The following is a 22,686-nucleotide window of genomic DNA, read 5'->3' on the forward strand; positions in this document are numbered from 1 at the left end:
TTTATAAACACTCCTATAAATAGTAACTACATATTAAGATTTCAACATCTCGTCAATGCAGACAAAATCACAGGCAAAAGCTAGTTTCACAAAAAGGGCCCAGTCCGACCCTTGATAAGGGTGGTCACACATCAAACACGTCAGATTATCGCATTGCATCATACGATTATACCGCCCTTGTGGTTTCTGTTTTTCTACTTAACATTAATTAAATTATATAATCCTTTATGTTATTACTTAGTGATTGTACAAAAAATATGAAAAATAAACAAAAAAATGTCGGTCTATAATGCTGTTAAATCCAAGTAAAGAATTTGTAAAAAAAATTGAAACTTCATCTGAGCAAACCTTGTGGTGTGAAACTATATACATACCTAAGTACTGAAATATTTTTTTAGAATATGGACAAACAACAATTCGAATAAGAAAATCAGCTGTCAATAAGTTTCATTATATTTTTCTGACTTATAAAAAATGTATTTTCTTACATTCGGTATACAGGCCACAGGGTGTCCCACTAATGGTATACTAAGCGCGAAGGAACTTGTAGTTTTGCATAGACTGATCACGAAAAAAATACTTAAACAACAAAATTAATTCAAAATTTTTTTGTTAAATTTTTCCTGAAAATCCATGTTTTCTTCTCTGGCTTCGCGCAGCCGGCATATATACCGCTTCTCTAATGTGAGCATTTTGTCTGTGAAAACACGATAGCTCACGTGCTGATGGTAAAGTTTGGCGGGTTGCTTGTTATGGGTGTACACATAAAGTTTTAAGAATTCATCTATTTGAAAAAAAAATGCTCCTGGAATTTTATAAGTATTTTTTACGAACTCAGCGTATGCAAAACTTTAACCTCCTTTGAGCTTAGAACACCGACGGTGGGTCAACCTGTATATACATGTAGGTATATGTATGTATGTATAATAATTACGCTAAATTATCTTTAAGCTATCTACAAGCTAGATAATTATAGTAATCAAGTTTTAAATTGTATTTCAATGTAATATTACAACGTTCTTTTGCAATAAATAAATATCTAAGTAATACCTAAGTTAAACAATTTGGTGAAAGGCATACAATTCCAAGAATAAAGAGCTTCTTTAGGAGTTCAATCAATTTTAATTAGAAATAATAAAAATACTGTTCTGACGTCATTTACTGGACGAACGGTACTTGGCCATATAATTACAAGACAATTGTTTCCTTAAAAGTATTCTTATGTATGTGTTAGTTTAGCTATTGTCTGCAATGTTACAGACATAACCGTTAACTTCCTTATTATTTAGACACAAATTTATTTTCTTCACTATTTTGTCCAACTTTTTCAATATTTTAAACATTTTTTAAATAGGATATTTCATAGTACTGAGTTTCCAAACAATAAAAATATATCTAAAATGTTGAAAAATCAAATACCTATTGAAATTGTCGACAAACTACGGAAAAACATTAAGAATAATTAATAATATGATGAATACAGAACGCGAAAATACCTCATAAAGTTCATAAGTAAGTAGTTTTGATGATCACAAAATTATTATTTTTATAAAGTTAAAGGAAATTAAAATAAAAATGCCTGAGTATGATTTTTATTAAGGTGGTGCCACGAAATAGATGCTAAAATTATAAAATTGTAGTTGTTTCTCACAATAAATACATCCCGTTTTAATTACTAAATACCAAAGTCGATACTACACTAGTGAGCCAAAATTTCGATCCATTAAAACAATATTCGTTACTAAATATATAACTTAACGTAATTACGAGGCACAGGGGAGACTGCATTAGTGTTCTGATTGTGATACACCTGCTGGATATTATGTTGGTAAAATATCAGCCGATATATAAATAAATGAAATAAATTGGAAATTAGTACTTATATCGCAGTCTTTTTAAGCACTCTTGATTTCGTTGACATTTATTATATAGTTTATATTCCCCATTCATTTCTAAATGTGATATTGTTAGTCATTTATTCACATTTTTTAATATTGTATTTAATAAGTTTAACAACACTACACTGATGTTTATATGATTTTCATTTGAATAATACGGAATACCTATCTTATTATACCAAATTTGTTACAATACCCTGACCAATTACCAGGTTTAGTCTTCCTAAAGTACTACTTATTTATATACATACTAGTTAATCGTTTTACGCTGCAACTCTTCGAATATACTAGCATAAAAAATAAATGAAGTGTACCATAAATATTGCTCGCGTGTGTAAATACCGCCAAGGGACGCACCTCAGACAATTTCCTTAAAAGCTACTCTAATTCAACTATGCTCATATTCTTACATTTTACATTTTATTACCTACTAGCTAATGCGCGTGACTTCGTTCATGTTGTATAAGTGTCATAGTTTTTTATGTAAAAGTAAAAAGTAGCCGTGGTAATCTCAAAATACTTTCTAGGTTTTATAGAGAAAGACAAACAAACAGGTGTCTCAAAAAAATTCGTTTGTGCCTTAGAAAATATGTACTTAGATGCATTAAGAAAATTCTTTATTTGTAATAGATTCCTATAGGTAGAGTTTTAAGCTGTTGACAGTTGCCGTAAAGATCTGATGATGTACCTAATGATGTAATGTTACTTATGATAAACTATTACCTACCTATTGTAGGTAATACTTGTTTCCAATTCAAATTAAGTCTAAGAATTATTATTCAAAATTTTCATCATTTTACCGTATTAAATGCTTTATATACCTACTGTAGTACCTAATCCCTTTATATATAATAACTTAGTCTAATAGGTACATTAAATTATTAAAAAAATATATTTGTTACACTAAAAAATCCCACAGAACTAACCACATTCGCCAAAAGTGCACACTCATTAGCGATCACATCAATATTCATCACGATCACGTGTCCGATCCGTCACGGGCGATGTTCCCACGACCGCCTCCCGGGTTACGATCCGACACGCATACGATATCGTTAGGTGTGAAGGGCTCGCCAATATTGCTTAATTGTAATTTGTAGTGTACCGTGTAGGGCTTTAAATTTATAGACATCTTGGAAAAATAATAGCGTTAACCTTATCAAAATAAATTCAGCCGTTTTGTTATTAAGTCCACTTCACTTCATAAAATGAATACCCTAGAATAGGTTGTGTCGCGGAAGAATTCCAACCAATACCCGCGACCCCATCATTAAAGCGGCTCGACGGAACACAGTGGGGTTTTAGTCGGTAAGAATCCGACATAACCCACGGCTCCTTCCCCGGGGGTCGTAGGTGGCTTTGGAAGATTTCCCCACTTAAACAAAAGGTGTGAAGGGCTCGCCAATATATCTAAATTGTGGTGTGGGGATTTATAGGCATCTTTTGGAAGTGAAACTTCTTTAGGCGCTTTGAGAGTAAAATTTCAAGATCGTGTCATGCGAATACCGTCACATCATGGAGTAAGTCGACGCTTTTCGTATCTTTGAATCTTGCTAAAGAAGTTTCACTTCTGACACGTGTGCTCGGGACACACGATCGTTTATTTCTTTATTGAAAAATAATCTTGAACTTATCAAAATAAGTTCAGCCGTTTTGTCATGAAAGTGTCATGCATAGTGCATACATAATATAAAATGTGAAAAATAGTTTGTAGGTAATAGTATCTATAATTATCTACATTATGCATACTGCTAACTGCATATGTATATAAATAGAAAATGATTAAGAAAATGTAGATAATATTATATTCAAAAATAAAAAGAACCCCTTAGTTATTTTGTACAAATTTTCATGTAAGTACTTGAACTTTGATTCAATTCTTTCTAATTTACAAATGTAATGCAATAAAAAAAATTAACCAATTGATATCAATAAATACACCATATATTATCGAAATGTTCACGGTGATAAGGTATACACGAGCGTTTTGAACGCGACGTTTTTTTGCCTAAATTATAATAAGAGACAAAATAAAATAACATGCATATTGACTATTTATTCTTTTTTATTCAAGTACTAGCTTCCGCCCGCGACTCCGTCCGCGCGGATGTCGGTCTTCGCGTGGATGGTTTATTTCTCCATTTTGAGTAACTCTGACAACGACATCTTATAAATCTTATAAATATCTATTGGACCCAAATACGGCTAGGCCTATAATAATACGCAACGTGTGTTCGCGGTTCTACAGAACAACGTCTATGGATAAAACTGAAAAATTAAGATTAATTTTTTTCTACGTATTTTTCCAGGATAAAAAGTATCCTATTTTACGCCCAGGATAATAAGGTATAATTATACCAAGTTTCATCGAAATCGAACCGTTAGTTTTCACGTGATGCCTTCACATACAGACAGACAGACAAAAAATTTTAATTACAGATTTGGGTTTGGTATCGATCCAGTAACACCCCCTGCTATTTATTTTTTCAATATTTTCAATGTACAGAATTGACCCTTCTACAGATTTATTATATGTATAGATGTAGATATAAATTGTATTAAATAAAAAAAACAATTAAAAAACTAACTTCGTGTTTATAAATGTTAGTAGATATTAACACTGTCTAATAATACTTTTCTTTAAACAATTGTAATTAGTGTGCTGACCTAAATACCTAATAAATATTTTATACTAGCTTTCCGCCCGCGTTTTCAAAGAAAATCCGCATAGATCCCGTTCCCGTTCCCGTGGGATTTCCGGGATAAAACCTATCCTATGTCCTTTCTCGGGTATCAAAATATCTCTATACCAAATTTCATGCAAATTGGTTCAGTAGTTAAGGCGTGATTGAGTAACAGACAGACAGACAGACAGAGTTACTTTCGCATTTATAATATTAGTATGGATTGCGATTCTACATAATATATTCATCAGAGATAGACATTGAACTTACTACCTTTATGTATCATTTCAAGACGTCAACCACTGTTGCGTCGAATAAACAAATAACAAAAAAAGCTACGTTCAAACCGCTCGTGTACAACATTTTTTTCAATAAAATTCCGTAATTATAACCGCCTCAACAAATTAGTTACATCGTGTTAATGTTAATCGTAACAAAGAATAAATAAAAATATGTCAAATTATGTTTACGCGAATTAATTTTCTGTAATATAAATATGATTTGGTTCGTTCCAGATGCATTGTGCCGCAGCTAGCTCTGTGGAAGTGAAGGGTAAGCAAATTCATTAATATACCTTCAAAAATTAAATCATCAAATTATTAAATTAAACAAAAAAATATTATTTTTTTCTATATTAAGAGGATTATTCTAAATTTTTCGACAGATTGGATAAACATTTTATAACATTTAATGGAGAATTAAATTAATTTAATTAAAAGGCAAAAAAAAAAACATTTATTTGATCTACTTTTAAAAAATATCAGAAAGGATCGTGTAATGTTTAGGGTCCTATTAAATATATTGTGCTTTGTAGTTTCAGAGTTTCCTTGCATGTAATTACTTCTGTAAAAAAATAAACTTTAAATGCAGAAGAACATATTAAAAATATCATTGTTTGTTTTCAGGGTTATAAATTCTTAAAACAATTTCATATTAGTAACTCTATTAAGTTATTATAACTTATTACTTACATAATCCATACTAATATTATAAATGCGAAAGTAACTCTGTCTGTCTGTCTGGTTACTCAATCACGCCTTGACTACTGAACCAATTTGCATGAAATTTGGTGTGTAGATATTTTGATACCCGAGAAAGGACATAGGATAGGTTTTATCCCGGAAATCCTACGGGAACGGGTTTTTCTTTGAAAACGCGGGCGAAGCCGCGGGCGGAATGCTAGTATTATATATTAAGTATGTCTATTAGGGTATCCATTAGTTATTTTATTCTGTGTTCTCTACGTGGAACTGGATACTATGTTTTCAATTTAAACATGATTAGGTATGTTAAGGAGGCTAGGTTAGGAAGACAGCTTGTGATTCAAATGCAATCAAACAATTTTTGTTATTATTAATTATTTTGAACATGTAAAAAATTATAACAACAGACATTCCACCGCAGAAGAAAGAATTGTACTGTGTAACATATTTGTGCATTACTAAATGGTTTTCTTTTTTGTTTCTTTCCTTAATGTATTTAAACACAAATTCATTTGTTTTCAGTGGTGCATCATGTCTCCGTTATACTTGATTCTGCTGCTTTGCGTCGCCGCCAACGCGAACAACAACAACCAAGCCAAGCAAGATGCTATCATTCGCGCTATACTAGCTGAGGATAACCAATTGCAAGCAGCTTCACATGGCCAAGACGCAAGCCAAGAGAGCCAAGCAAGCCGCAGTGGATACGCCGGTACTGATGTCTATGGCCAAGGATCTAACGAAGACGAAGCAAGCCGCAGAGGATACTACACAGCGTTGGACGAACGCGCCAAGTACAGATTGAGATATAGAGCCAGAGGCCATGGCTTCCCCAGCTTCGGCTATGGCTATAACCCGTACGGACGTCCCTTCTTTGCTCCTCGCAGTGCTGATGAAGATGTCAATGCGTACTCTGCTGGGAGTGGGGCAGGAGCTGGTTTAAGTCATCAAGGATTGAGTGGTAGCGCTGCTGGTCTGGCTGGATTGGCTGGTAGCTATGGAAACAGAGGCGCGGGCGTTCAAGATCTAAGTGGTGCTTATGGTGCTGGAATCACTGGTGCTGGTGGTAGTGGATACGGTGCTGGCGTCGGTGGTTACGGGGCAGGTGGTTATGGAGGTCTTTCCGCTGCTTCTAGAAGCGGAGAGAACGCCGGTGTCACTGGTGAAGACGCGAGCGGATACAGTGGCCTAGGAAGTGGCCAGAGCGGTGCTTACCGTGGGGTTGGAGGTGCCAGTAATGAAGGTGCCAGTGGATACAGTGGAGCTGGCAGCCATGGTGCTGGTGGATACCGCGGTTCCAGCGGTCATAATGCTGCTTCTAACACTGGTTATGGCAGTGAAGGTGCCAGTGGCTATAGCGGAGTAGGTAGCCACGGTTCTGTTGGGTACCACGGTGCTGGCGCTTCAAATGCTGGTTATGGTAGTGAGAGTACAGGCTATAGCGGTGTCGGTAGCCATGGTGCTGGACACAGCGGTGCCAGCAGCCGTAATGCTGGCGCCTCTGGTGCCGGTGCGTCTGGTGAAGGAGCTAGTTACAGCGGAGTCGGCAGTCATAGCGGGTTAGGCGGTCGTGGTCTTGGAGCTTCTGGTGTCGGTGCGTCTGGTAATGAAGGTGCCAGTGGCTATAGCGCTGGTAGCCACGGGGCTGGCGGGTATAGAGGGGCTAGCGGGCACAATGCTGGGGTTTCTGGCGCAGGTTACGGTAACGAGGGTGCCAGTGGATATAGTGGAGCTGGTAGTCATGGAGCAGCGGGCTACAGTGGTCACAGTGGTGCTTCTGGAGCCGGTTACAGCGGTTCTTCTGGCGCTGGTGTATCAAACGAAGGTGCGAGAGGATACAGTGGTGCCGGTAGCCACGGTGCTGGGGCTAGCAGCCGCAATGCCGGTGCTTCAGGTGCAGGTAGTGAGGGTGCCAGTGGTTACAGTGGAGCTGGCAGCCATGGCGCTGCAGGATACAGTGGCCATAATGCCGGTGTTTCTGGTGCAGGATACAGCGGATCTGGAGCCGGTGCGTCTGGCAACGAAGGTGCTAGTGGTTACGCTGGCAGCCACGGCGCTGGTGGGTACCGAGGAGCTTCTAATGCAGGTTACGGAAATGAAGGTGCCAGTGGCTATACCGGCGCTGGCAGTCACGGTACCGGAGGATATAGCAGCGCCAGTCACAATGCTGGTGTTTCTGGCGCAGGAGCTTATGGCAGTGAGGGTGCTAGCGGCCACAGTGGGGCTGGCAGCCATGGCGCTGGCTACAGCGGTGCCAACCGTGGTAATGCTGGCTACAGTGGAGCCTCTGGAGCTTCTGGCCAAGGCGCTAGACGTTAAAGAACGAAACCTTCCTATTTTTTATATATTCTAATTTTATCTATGCATTTTGTCTTTTTACTTTTAGTTGCGAATGTTGGGCCAATACGTTGGACAATGTTGGACGATGCACCGCCAACAGCTGATTTGCTTGTTACTGAAATAGCTAGACGTTGAAATACTCGTAGCAGATGCAAATGTGATAACAACTTTACATGTAAGTTATAACTTCGTTACATTTTATTAAACACATTTTGAAATATATCTGTCCCTAACTGTAAACCTTCGAAGTAAGCACTTACTTTGCATCCCATCGACGATTAGATGAGTTTGAATTTAAATATTTAAATCACTTTTTAAATAAAATATTATCAATGATTTATCAGAATGGTCACTTGGTTAGTCACTACTATGATTGGTTTCTACAGCAGTGGAGTTTTTCTAATCTCCGCTTATATTTAAAAAAACAAAAAACAAAAAGACTATCAGTTATTTATTAGCACAAGATTTGCTTAATTTTCGAATATTTACTTTTGAAAAAAAAAATTGTGACTAACCTATTTACTTACTTTTATCTTTTATTTCTTTCCAGATAAAAACCGAGTATTTCAATTCTATTCAACATCCTTAGTCCAAGACAAACATTGGTCCAACATCAGCCAGCTTATGCCAACCTCAACCAAACAATTTTATGTATCGTATAGTATATTTTTGCAATGTATTTCTAATAATTTTTGTATTTTATTATATTTGAATATATGTATTTTAAATGAATGTGTTGTTTCATTTCTTTGTACCTACATTATCACATTGTCAAATAATATACGTAGAAATTAGTTATCTATAACAGAGAATCTCTTTATTTTAGTTCAAACAAAATATTCGTACATTCTTTAGCTATTTTGCATTCTAACATGGTCAGTGAATAACTTACAAGGTAAAAATTAAATTGCAAATTAATTATTATGAACACAAGTATTTACATCTATATAGAGGAAAGGTTTGTAATTATGTATGTCGGTATGGTTTTCACGCATAAACTACTGGACCGATTTTAAAAATTCTTTCACCATTAGAAAGCTGCATCTTCATTGAGCAACATAGGCTAGGTTTTATCCCGGAAATCAAACGGGAACGGGAACTATGCGGGTTTTTCTTTGAAAAACGCGGGCGAGTTTATAATAACCATAATCTGACAAATAAAAACCCCGTAGTTTATTAAATACTAGAGGTCCGCCCCGGCTTCGCCCGTGGTACATATTTCGCAATAAAAGGTAGCCTATGTCCTTTCTCGGGTATCAAAATATCTCCATACCAAATTTTATGCAAATTGGTTCAGTAGTTTAGGCGTGATTGAGTAACAGACAGACAGACAGAGTTACTTCCGCATTTATAATATTAGTATGGATGTCAAGTAAAAACCATTAGATCCTAATCTATCTCGCGACATTGCCAACTACCTATCTCTACATTATTTATATCGTTATTTACAACTAGCGGTCCACCCCGGCTTCGCCCGTGGTACATGTTTCGCAATAAAAGGTAGCATAAGTTCTTTTCAGAGTCTAAAGGTTGTCTGTGCCAAATTTCATCAAAATCGGTTGAGAGGTTTAAGCAGGAAAGCGTAACAGACAGACAAACAGAGTTACTTTCGCATTTATAATATAAGTAGGTAAGTAGGATTTTACAGTAACACATACATGATCAATCAAATCAATACCGATGAACATAAACTTTAAAACATTTCGAAGTAATATATTTCCAAAGTAAACACAATCCCATTTATATGCGATACTCAAGGACTAGCGAATGGGATTCAAATGTATTCGAATGGGATTCATATCCGGAGTCGAGGATCTGATTAGCATTTGGTAAACAATTGGAAAATGCGTATTGTTTCTGATTGACTAGCTCTGGATTGTGATATCTACACTAATATTATAAAGAGGAAAACTTTGTTTGTTTGTTTGTTTGATTGTAATGAATAGGCTCATAAACTACTGGACCGATTTTAAAAATTCTTTCACCATTCGAAAGCTACATTATCCACGAGTAATATAGGCTAGGTTTTATCTCGGAAATCCCACGGGAACGGGAACTATGCGGGTTTTTCTTTGAAAACGCGGGCGAAGCCGCAGGCGGAAAGCTAGTTTTTTATATTTAGCTCTAGACGTAATATATTTATCAAAAAATAGATTTAGTTCCCCCACGGTCCCATATTACTCCGTACCTGTTAAAGGCTGGATGCTTAAAAATGGAAAGTCGTAGGCGGTTACACCTCGCGTCTCTACTTTTTGGAGTTGTAATGACAAAGGCGCCAAAATATCTCTATGACAAGCTAGCATGGATGGGAGAGGGCAGCGTTTATACTACCCGTTCCTCATTTTACAAATTAGCTATGCCAAGGAATGTCACAGCTGCTTTCAGGGGAAGTTTTAAATACTCCGCAACTAAGTGTTGGAACAATCTTCCACCACCAATATTAAACTCCAGCTCATTGAACTCTTTCAAACAAAAATATAAAAAATATCTATTGCAGGAGTTTAATTTCCAACCTTAGTTGTGTGATGGGTTTAACTTTCATTAGGTTCCAAAATATTTTATATTGTGTAGGTATACTTATTATCAAGCTGTCTATCACTATATTATGTATTTGTTATTATGACTTAAATTTAAACATTTATCTATTTATATGTCATGTTAAATTTATCTTAACTGTGTATTTTCTCCTTTTGCCCTATTTAATTCATATTATTTTATAATATTATATTTATGAACGTACTGCCGCTCTAATCGCCAAAAGACGGGCCACTGAAAATCAGTGTTGCAACTACGTTGCAATTTATGCTGAGTGGCTACCGTTTTTGGCTCCACTTCTTATATTAGCTTCATATTGTATTTTAATTTTATGTACTGTGTTTGAATTATATTGTCATTGTACTGTATTCTAATTGTATTGTGTGTTAATTGTGTTACTTCAACTGTGTGGAGTCAAATAAATTATCTTTATCTTTTTTATCTTTATTTAGCTGTTTCATAATCTCATCATCTATACTAATATTACAAAGCTGAAGAGTTTGTTTGTTTGAACGCGCTAATCTCGGGAACTACTGGTCCGATTTGAAAAATTCTGTCGGTGTTAGATAGCTCATTTATCGAGGAAGGTTATAGGCTATATAATATCATCACGCAACGACCAGCAGAAGTGGAGCCACGGTGAAACCGCGCGGAGCAGCTAGTCACAACTCACAAAATTTGTGACACAAATATATTTGTTAAGGGGTTTGGGTACAGTTGGCGAATGAAACTTGGATATTTTAAAAGAGTAACATATTGTAAGAAAAAGTTAAGCTACAGATAAGATAAGATAGCTACAGATACTTATAAATCTGGAAACACATCAGAAACAGAGATATTTGGTTTTGTATTGTTTGTTTACCTAGAATCTAGATGCTTTAATATTTTTCTGAGATTCTGAGATTTTACTGAGATTTTTTAGGTTTTTCTTTTATTTTATTTTTAAAGTGAAACTTTTATTACATCGTCTCAAACTTTTTGGTCTGTGTAGCGCATGTCGCGTGACGCACGATACGTACGATAGGTAGTTATCGTACAAATACGATAATTTTTAGTTAAATGTCTATAGTGTGAAAAAAAGTTTCACTTTTGCCGCGGTTTCATAGAACCACACAATTTTTTCTTCTTTCTCATTTGATCTAATCCACATTGTGTTAGCAAATTTGTTTTCATAGGTTGAAGTAGATCTTTTCTTTAAATTTAACGTTAAAAAGGAAACATTTAATTTCCGTTCCTTATACCTAAAATTTTTATTAAAATCTCCTGGACCAATTTTAATATTTATGTTCCAAGTAGAAAGCTATACATTTCTAAAAGTAGGTAACGTTAAGTTCGGATGTAATTTTTCGTCGTCTATTCATGTACATATTACTTACATACATAGAGATAATATGTACTATACTTACATATTACAATTTACAAAAAATTATCTCTACTTAAAAACGATCACTGTAACGCAAGTGAAGTAGGTAGGTAATACTACATAAAATGCTTATAAATAATAACACAAACAATAAATTAGTCCATACACACGATACCTCTGTAATATTTTTATGCATTTAACATCAAAGGGAACGCCGGCGCCATATTTTTTTCTTTCACTAGCTCAGTCGATAACGCCACTTAACTCTTGAGTGCTTCTCAAATAGACGCTCTATATTTAACTCATCTTTCTTTGTACCGCATTTTCGTATATATCCAGACCCTAAGTGATTGCGTTTGAGAATACTAATTTTGATGCGAATGTTTGTTTGTTTTGGTAAAACGGCTGATGCGATTTTGATGAAATGTATATTTGATGATTTGTAATTTTTATTTTTTAATAAACAATTTATTACTAACAACATAAAAAAATGATTATTATAAATTATAATCAAATCCATACTATATTAATATTATAAATGCGAAAGTAACTCTGTCTGTCTGTCTGTTACTCAATCACGCCTAAACTACTGAACCAATTTTCATAAAATTTGGTAGATATGGAGATATTTTGATACCCGAGAAAGGACATATGCTACTTTTTATCCCGGGAAAATCACGCAATCCCGGAAATCCCACGGGATCGAGAACTATGCGGGTTTTACTTTGTCTGCGCGGGCGAAGCCGCGGGCGGAAACCTAGTAAAATATAATTAAGTCATTTATCCTCAAACTCATGAATACCTTTTTTGATTTCAGTATTCCGCATTTCTAATAATCTAATTTAAGATGTTTGCATTACCATCATCATATCATTGAAGAATTGCAACAATAAATAAGTAATGGCCGCTCTACACGGCTAAAGTACATAAACGGTAGAGTAGAGCGGTAGAGTAGAACTATCCTACTAATGTTGACACCATTGGTAGAGTAGTGAACCTACTAAAGACTATACTTAATATTATAAAGCTGAAGAGTTTTTGTTTGTTTGAACGCGCTAATCTCGGGAACCACTGGTCCGATTTGAAAAATTCTTTTAGTGTTAGATTATAGATAGTGTTAGATCCATTTATCGAGGAAGGCTATATATCATCACGCTAAGACCAACAGGAGCGGAGCAATGCGGGTAAAACCGCGGAGTACAGCTAATTACTACTAAAACTGGTAGAGTACTGAGAACTGGTAGAGTAGTATGACTCTACCGTTAACTCTACCCAAAACTCTACCCAAAACTCTACCCCTGTACAACAACCAGTAATACATGAAAGACTTTCACAACATGTTTATGAATCCGCGGGAATGAGCTAGTCTTATAAAAATTAGGCCATACCAAACGCATAATTATAGACAAATAATTTCAGTTAAATATTTAAGAAAACACATAAAGATCAATAAATAATTTATTCCATTAAAATAATCTCAATATTTTATAATCCATTAAAACAGTGTTAAACTAAGTACATCTGTCGACATGTTCCATTATAGAATAATAATAATCGAGCGCAGGTGATTTTCACACAATCTAAATGGAAATTGTAAAGAAAATAAATTTTCAAATACATTTTTTAAAAGCTTTTCAATTTTATTACAAGACATTTAATTGAAGGTGCAAAATAAAAAAGAGCGTGTGTGCCGAGCACACGTGTCAGAAGTGAAACTTTGGCAAGATTCAAAGATACCTAAATCGTCGCCTTTCTCCATGACGTGACGGTATTCCCATGACGCGACCTTGAACGCGCCTAGTGTGCATTTATTATGTAGAGTAGATATAGGTAAAAACAGCTAAAGTGTATGAAAAAATCTCTTGTCAAGGGCCATGTCACGGGATATGGTCTATGGGGTAAAATGTTTTGCCCCTTGCCCCCGGGGACAAGGCCCGTGACAGACAAACGGACAACTTTACTCGTGGGGCAGATGCATTTCACATCTGTTTCACTGATCTACTTTCTTTCAAGTTGATGAAGCTTTTGTGTACGACATGTCACTTTTGTGTATGTTTAACATAGACATGGACTGACATTTTGTTGATATGAAAACAATTTTTTATTATGTGTAATAACTAACTAAAATACTAAGAGAAGTTTTTGGAGCTTTTTCGTAAGAAACGAACAAAGCAAAATTATGTGTAAACGGTTTGAAATGTCCATATTAATTCTACTCTGCGCTTTTATATTTAAAGTAAACGATTTTAAATAACGATAATAATATTTTAATTACATATATGTATAAGTTCAGGGTGGTCCAAAGTAATTAAAAACTGTAAATAACATACAAAATTTAAAACAATAACAATTTCAATCAATAAATATAAACTTACCACTTATACTTCAATAAACACTAATAACAAATGTATTAAACGAAAAATATTAATAATTACTAAAATATGATATTGGAGCATGCGCAGGCGCATGTGTATCAGCCAATCAGAAAGCTTACTGCCACAGGTCTGGGCGGGGCCTTATTTTGAATAATTTAGAAGCCTTAGCGTGAGAGCCTTTTATAATAAATATTCAAATGTTTGAATTTCTTTTTTATTTGTGGTAAAAATTCAATGTTGATGCAGTGCAGTACAATTATTATTACATTCATTTTGTATTTTCAATAGTCTAGCATATTATTGATACCTATTTTTGAGGATGATTAATGATTTTAATATTAATAAAGAGGTTTAAAAATGTTTGTTGCTCATTTACACAAAAACTTGAGTTCAAATCGTATAAACAAATAGACTAATTGTAAACAAAAATACCTAGTCTACATAGCAAATACACAAATAATCAATTATTACAATAAGTACGTAGTAAAAGACAATTACAAATTCACATTACAAATGCTATTCTAGTTCTATTAATTTAAATCAGCTCTTTGTCTACAGATCAAAGATAGAGATTGAGCTATTTTAACAAAATAGTCATGTCATAACATTTATAAATAAAACATATTTTCGTCCTTAAAGTGAAAGTGATAAGGTTCAAATGATTACATCATTTTTTGCTACAAAATACTATCACCATATAATTTGGTGATTATTTTTATGGACTACAAATTAGGGTACTTAATAAGTATGTTTAAGTTTTTGTTACATTTCTAAAAATGTAATGTAATTACAAGAATTTTACTCAGAAGTATATTATTTTTAGTATTGGTTAAAAATTTAAAATCTCAACTTGATTTAAACAAATATGCTATATAATTATATAGAACTAGCTTTCCGCCCGCGGCTTCGAACGTGTTTTGAGAGAAAAACCCGCATAGTTCCCGTTCCCGTGGGATTTCCGGGATGAAACCTATCCTATGTGTTAACCAAGTTATCCTCTATATGTGTGCTAAATTTCATTGTAATCGGTTCAGTAGTATTTGCGTGAAAGAGTAACAAACACCAACACACATCCTCACAAACTTTCCCATTTATAATTATAGTAGGATTTAATTATGGAAATATGCAATGTAGGTAGCATATGTCCAGGATTCAATTCTACACACAGACACATTAAACCTTACTTTATACAAGAATTACACATGAAAAAATTTATTAATTTTTACACGAAAAGGATTGAAATAGGCGATAAATGAAGCTAGAGGGATTTGCTTTCCTGCTTATGATTCTACTAATAATTGAATATTCTACTATTTTCGTAACAGCAGAAATTATTTTTATAAGAAAATATAACCTATAGCTTTCCTAAATAAATGGGCTATCTAACACCGAAAGAATTTCTCAAATTGGACCAGTAGTTCCTGAGATTAGCGCGTTCAACCAAACGAACAAACTCTTCAGCTTTATAATATTAAGTAAAGATATATTATGTAGGTATGTATAACACTTGAAATAAAAAAACACACCGTCTTCCCCAAAAACCAAACAAAAAAGCTTTTAACAGTTCGAGATGTCAAAATATTAGCAAGTAGGGTGACTGGCGAGTTTAAAATTGCCCCCAATGTGGGGTAAGGGCCACTTTATTATAGACAAAGGGCAATTTCTATGATTGGCCCTTGTGAGCACCGACGAATGGACAAATCATGACTTTTACAATGTGTTAGAGATGGGTTATTGTGTTGGAAAAAGTACCTAAATTAGCTCTTAGTAGCGGGAGAAGAAAAAGGAAATTCATTTTTTTGTTATCTTCTTTATTTTAAAATTTAAATTGTGAAATGTTAAAATAAAAATATACAAATATTTTCATGTATTTTATTTAGTTGTACCGTACTGTTATAACATTCTAACTGCGCATTCCAACGCACCAGCATATAGATCGACACGTCTCTACTTAAAAACAACACTCAAATCGGTTCAATCGTTTTCGAACTCCTACAGATAGACACAGACACAAAATTAACCATTATAAATTAGCATTTTGAAGCTCACACTCTCTTCAGAGGCTAAAGTTTGTACCCAGCTACACAGCTACTTTTAGCCAGTTAAACTTCAATAAACGAATTACAAAAAGTATTTGATATCATCTCAGATATAAAGATAAATCCAAATCTCGTGAAACAATAGCCCTACGAATTTAAAAAGAAAACATTCGAAATTCAAAGCGGACGCCGCCATTGGTCGAATCTAAAGAACAATGGCCGACTACGTAATGTCAGATTGACAGCTGATAATGAAACGAAATTTCGTCGGCGCCTCTGATGATATACATTATTTTGTGGGAAAATATTATATCTGCTAAATTGATATTTCATTTTTCATTTATTATTTAAGAACGTAGTGGAATGAATACAAAGAAATAATCAGCAAAATGTAGTGACTGTACTTACAATAGCGTATTTCTTTGGTTTCTTCTTGTCTTACAAAGAACTTCAGTTCAGTTTAATAAGAACCTACTTTACATCATAGATTCTTTACAGAACTGGAGAACGAATATAATAATTAATAATGAAACATATCGGTAGATAATAGATATAGGTCCGAAGATATTTTTGTTAGTTTTCATCGAATGAGCTCTATGCTACTTGACCGATTGCCCTTTTTGTTACCTACTTCTAGAAAAGTCATTACAAAAATTTATTGATTACTAGCGGTCCGCCCCGGCTTCGCCCGTGGTACATTTTTACGTTTTCTCTCCATAAGAACCATCCTCGTACTTCAAGAAATGTAATAAAAAAAGAATTAACGAAATCGGTTCAGTTGTTCTCGAGTTATGCGCTTACCAACACATTTTGCGATTCATTTTTATATTATAGAAGAATTGGTCAAATAAAATAAATATTTTCGACTTAAATGAATGGCAGTAAGTTGCTAGATACAATGGGTTACGTATTTACCTACATTACAAGGAAATCCTCCCTAGTTTGACCTTATAGGTATAAATATTAGAATTAGAAATACCTATCTACGCTTTAGAAATCTTATAAGCAGCTCACACCTCTAAGGAAATCGATCATTGAAAAGACTTGAAATTTTAAGTGTGATTCTGTTTGGATATCGTAAATTTAAATCATTTTACTAAGTATAGGTATCATTAATGTATTTTCTTCGTCGTAGTTTTTGCTTTGAAGCGGTAAAGCCTCTTTTCCCAACAATTAACAAATATTCTGCTTTTGGGTAGAATTTTTATTTTTTAATGCAAATAAAAAAAAAAAAAATATATTTGTTTATTGATTTTCACCTAGTCAGCTAAATATCTAATTACAACAGTTGCGTGCAGCGGCGCGTGCGCACGCGACCATCTGCCACAGATTATGTATATTACGTACGTCATGCGATACTCATCGTAATGGTAATAAAACTTACTAGCTACTGCTAACAAGATAGTTTATTTTTTTTTGTATTTTTTTAATGCGTGAAAATTTTCAGATTATAACCAACTAGCTGTGCTCCGTGGTTTCACCTGCGTGGCTCCGCTCTTGTTGGTCTTAGCGTGATGATATATAGCCAGCCATCCTCGATAAATGGGCTATCTAACAACGAAACAATTATTCATATCGTACCAGTAGTTCCTGAGATTAGCGCGTTCAAACAAACAAACTCTTCAGCTTATATTAGTATAGATTAAATTAGAAACAAATGCTCTATAGTCTATGCTTATTTATTTCCTTTTGAAATAAAATCATTGAAAATGATTAAGTACCTGCTTAGATAATGTTATAAGTACCTAATAATATACAGGAATCTATTCTAAAGTAAAAAGGTGGAAAAATCTATACATATAATAAAATCGTAGGAAAGTCAAAACTGTACATTGAATATTTTTTTAAAAGAATACATAATCCATGATCTATAATCGATATAGAAGCCAAAAACACAGTTTTTAGAATTTTTGTCTGTTTGTCTGTTTGTCTGTTTATCTGTTTGTCTGTTTGTCTGTATGTTTGACCGAGCTAATCTCAGAAAGTACTGCATAGATTTACTTCAAATTTTGCATGAATATTCCTTAGAGGTCGGGTGAGGATAGTTTAAACATATTATCATGATATCACCTTCGGGGGAGGAGCTGTGAACCTTTATTTTTCTTACATATTCCGTGTACTACGACAGCGTACAATCTAAAGACTCATGTTTAAATGTTGGTTTCGAGTAAGCCATACTATTATCTAGCTTTACAAAATAAAAACTATGTCATTTACGTAATTTGGGCAGAGAAACAGTTTAATGAATTTAGTAGTATAAAGACAAATTTGAAACAGCGCCATCTATAAGATTTCGTAAAAATCAAATCAATTTACATGTTAACACTACTGAATACACTGTTGAAAATTAATAATTTAAATATAATCATATTATTTATTTAACTCTTTAACCCATATCTTCCATTCCCTATAAGGTGCGCTTATATTTCGTGTGAATATACTGCATTTTTAAAAGTGAGGGTAGGTAGATGTTTATTATTTTAAGTCAAACTAGACACCATTACAATTAATCTAACATTGATTGTGTTCATTGGTTACATTTTTAAAATCTTCGTGTTTTATAAATTTATAAAGAATAGAAAAAATTCGATTTAATACTTAGGTACATATTCTATAACGGTACGCTCAAACTGTTAATCTACATTTAATTTAGATTATTATTTGAAATACTAAGTAATGTAGAATTTAAATCACATTCATTCATGTTTTCCTCAGATTTTCGATTTTCTCCGATTTTAAGATTTTCTTATCAGAGTTTTCAATTTTAATGTAGTTAAATTTTATAAGAGACAATTAAGAACATTCAAAAATAAAGTGTCACGTATTTTTTTTAAACGACGAATGACCTAAAACGACGTAATCGCGGACGAAGTCGCGGGCAACAGCTAGTTGATAAATAACAAAATTATTAGTACCAAAATTTTACGATTTATTCCTTATTTCTTAGCCATCATTTAGCTCAAGAAAACAATAAGAGAAATTAATCACCAATCTCAATGAATCAAAATTAATTTGTAAGTCTAATAATGGGGAGAGCAGTCGAGCGGAGACACGCGGCAGCGTTTGTCGCATCACTACACAACTGCTTTTTATTATATTGACTCTTTACTTAAGTGTGGAGGATAGAGGTACCTATGTCGAAAATGTGTGCTTTAAAAAGCTACGACAACTTACTATCTGACCTACGTAATTTAGTCTGTCCTTAACAGGAATATTTTCAAAATGTATGAAAGAAAATTCACTGCTGCTCTGGTCCTATAATTGGTCGTAACCTTATGATATTTATTCCATAGCTTTCCTCGTTTTGACCGCCTCCTTGGTTCCTGGCAATAAATAAATTAATAGCTTTCTGGCTTGCCATGGGCTTGCCAAATGAACGAGTACCTATCTTTTATAGCGCACATTCTAAAGAAAAAAAGACACACATTGCTCGCCGCAGTTTTAATTTTTTTTTGTGTTTTCAATAAAAGTAATTTATCTCTTCTCTCTTCCACACCAATTAATATATCTACACATAATGCCTACTTAATATTATAAATGCGAAAGTAACTCTGTTGTCTGTCTGTTACGATTTACCTCTCAACCGATTTTGATAAAATTTGGCACAGACAATCTTTAGTCCATATGAAAGAACATAGGCTACCTTTTATTACGAAAAAACACCACGCGGCCGCGGGTGAAGCCGCGGGCGGAAGCTAGTTCAAAATATATTCATACCAATATACAGAATTGGTTGACAATTTCTCACGGGGCAATCACCCTTCGAAGTAGGTATTGTTCGGAACAACAGACTCGTTGTAGCGAATGCTATGCGAACTGACGTCAATATTGAAAATTAAACAGACCTGTGGCTTAGTGATTGAGACAGGAATTTGATATTTTGTAGGTTTTCCATTTTATATGTTAGTAATTTTACAAACGAATAATAGCGAGTCTGGTTGTAAAGCCTATGTAACTTTCATTTCTACGCTTCCTACTAGACTATAATTATTAGGTTGTTTGAAAATGTATTAATTTTATTACCGTAACTATTTCAGCCAAATCCGCCCAGTAAGTTGTAAACAGACGAACATACAATATAATTAAAATTTCACTATTTGTCACTATATGTATAATATCTGGGTCACTCTGTGTATGTTTGTACTATGTATATTTATTTTCAGTGGTACTAAACAGGCTTATAGTTTATACATACTAAACCTACAGTATACATTTCTTCAAAAGTTATCATGCCGTCATTGTTTTGTAGAAATGTACAGACTTGTGTCTTTATTTCGTAGAAATTTGTTTTATCTATACTTTCATATTATAAAACTAACTGCTGAAGAGTTCGTTTGTTTGAACGCGCTAGTCTCAGGAACTACTGGTCCGAATTGAAAAATTATTTCGATGTTAGATAGTCCATTTATCGAGGAAGGCATAGCATTCCTCTATCCTCCTCTAAGCCTTTTTTCTTTATATATATTTTTTTTCTTTATATCATCACGCTGAGATCAACAGGAGCGGATGCGAGTAGAACCGCGGGGCACAGCTTGTTTATTATATAGCTACAAGTACTTATCCTCTACTCGCTCCAATGAAACGTCAAAGCAAGGCATTACCAGCCGTTGGGCAGAAGGGTTGCAATCAACTAATTGCGATCTAATCCACAGAACACAATTAATTACTTTAGCTTATATTGTTGATATCGATTGTTATCATGTTTTATTGCATATTCTAACTCGATTGTTTTTACTTATCACTATTACTTATTTGGCTGTCACAAAATGGTCGAGCTAAAAAATTAAAAACCAGTAAGTAGAACTTAATGTGTCTCCGCAACTATTTTGTCTCTCCCATCAACTCTACGGGGTTAGTAAGGAAGTGCGCGCAAGCGCACGTAGCGACGCAACTTCCTATAGAGATTAAGGGAGAGACAAAATAGTTGCGGAGACAAAAGTTGGTTGCTCTTGCGCGCTAGCTCTAACAAATTAATTAAATAATTTACTTGCACATTTAAATATGACCACTGATCCAATCAATGAAGTATAATATTATCGTAATATCGTAATGTAAAAGACTGGTGAATGGTGATGGTGATGAAACGAAATCTTGTTATATTATTTGAAATTTATTTCATAGAACTCGAAATATTTTTCATTTATAATTTTTAATAAAATTTAACAAGAAATCGAATTACTTATGTGATTTTTGATTCAAATCTTTATTCATAGAAGTTAATGAAAATTAATAACGTTTTGGAAGCAGGTATCTTCTTCAGTTAGAAAAAGTAACTACTAAGGAGCTCTTTTATTTTTACAGATTCATTTTTCTAATATAATTGATATAATTCAAACAATCATAATAATAAACTCCCAACAAAACCCAAATATACAATAATTTTAACACCAAAATTACAGCCCAAAAATAGTACACAGGGGTATATTTGCGTCGCAATAAAAAATTACTTTCCAAGCTAAAACACATTACTAAAATGACACCTCTCAACCCGGCTAGAGCCCGCCATATTCATATAATGCACAGAGTAATGTCCCAGAGACTAAGTGCGTAACGTGCGGCCTCTGTGCTGCGAATTTTGAAGAATTGTGTTGTGTATTTTTATAAAATACATACCTATTGAAGTTCCATTCTTGAAGCTGATTGGCTTAAGGGTCAAACAACTTATGATTTTCTTCAGACTGGGAATAAAGAACAATTGAATATACATCACGTTGTCATTATTAGAATTATGATACATACATACATAGGTATAAACAATAACTCACTCCTTCATATTATGTTACATAATATTATTATTTTTGAATGCAATAAATTCTACGGCTCTACATTATTTCAAACTTACTTCTTCGTCACATATAAATAAAACTTTTTTTTACAAATCTCCACGATAAAAATTGTAGTAACAAGCCCGCCCTCCATCGTCAATCAAGGGCCTACATAAATATGCTTTCTCAGCCCTCCGTAGGGCGCGCATGGCACCGCATCAAATTCTAGCCTCCCAGGATTTGCCCGGGATTATCAGGGATAACAACTAAATGTTGCATAGAAAGTTTTTGTATTTGATTACTATAAATTAAGGTTATATGTTACGTAGTAGGCTATGATAATTGACTAAAATAATTTAAGTATGGTAGAGACAGGATGCAGCATAAAAAATCGACCAATGAAATACACAGGTTTCAACTTAAATTACATATCAAAAAATATTGCTAAAACAGCTTTTTAAGAATTCGTAACATCGGTATATCCGCATTATAGCGATCTCTCTTGATAATATTGAAAAACGAAATAACTGCAACTTACAAGTCATAATTTTTTGGATTATGGTTCAAGTTTCGGTACAGAAAATCCATCTGAAAACTATGCAAAATTTCAACTTAATCAAGAGATAAATTATTAAAAAAACGATTGATATAATATCGAAACAACGAAAATTAATCACAATAAAGTATGAATCATCAATTGACTCCCG

The 22,686-nt window shown here is 34.0% G+C and overlaps 1 protein-coding gene across 1 annotated transcript; it reads left to right on the top strand.

The window, feature by feature from the left end:
* Positions 1 to 5,053: 5,053 nt before the first annotated feature.
* Positions 5,054 to 8,634, top strand: LOC123703290 (glycine-rich cell wall structural protein 1.8-like). Its single transcript, XM_045651242.1, has 3 exons — positions 5,054 to 5,134; positions 6,088 to 8,077; positions 8,453 to 8,634. Exon 2 carries the CDS (start codon positions 6,097 to 6,099, stop codon positions 7,879 to 7,881), a length of 1,785 nt encoding a protein of 594 aa, XP_045507198.1. The 5' UTR covers positions 5,054 to 5,134; positions 6,088 to 6,096; the 3' UTR covers positions 7,882 to 8,077; positions 8,453 to 8,634.
* The last annotated feature ends 14,052 nt before the right edge of the window (positions 8,635 to 22,686 follow it).

This window comes from Colias croceus, chromosome 25 (assembly GCF_905220415.1).
Source record: "Colias croceus chromosome 25, ilColCroc2.1".
Classification (NCBI taxonomy): domain Eukaryota; kingdom Metazoa; phylum Arthropoda; class Insecta; order Lepidoptera; family Pieridae; genus Colias; species Colias croceus.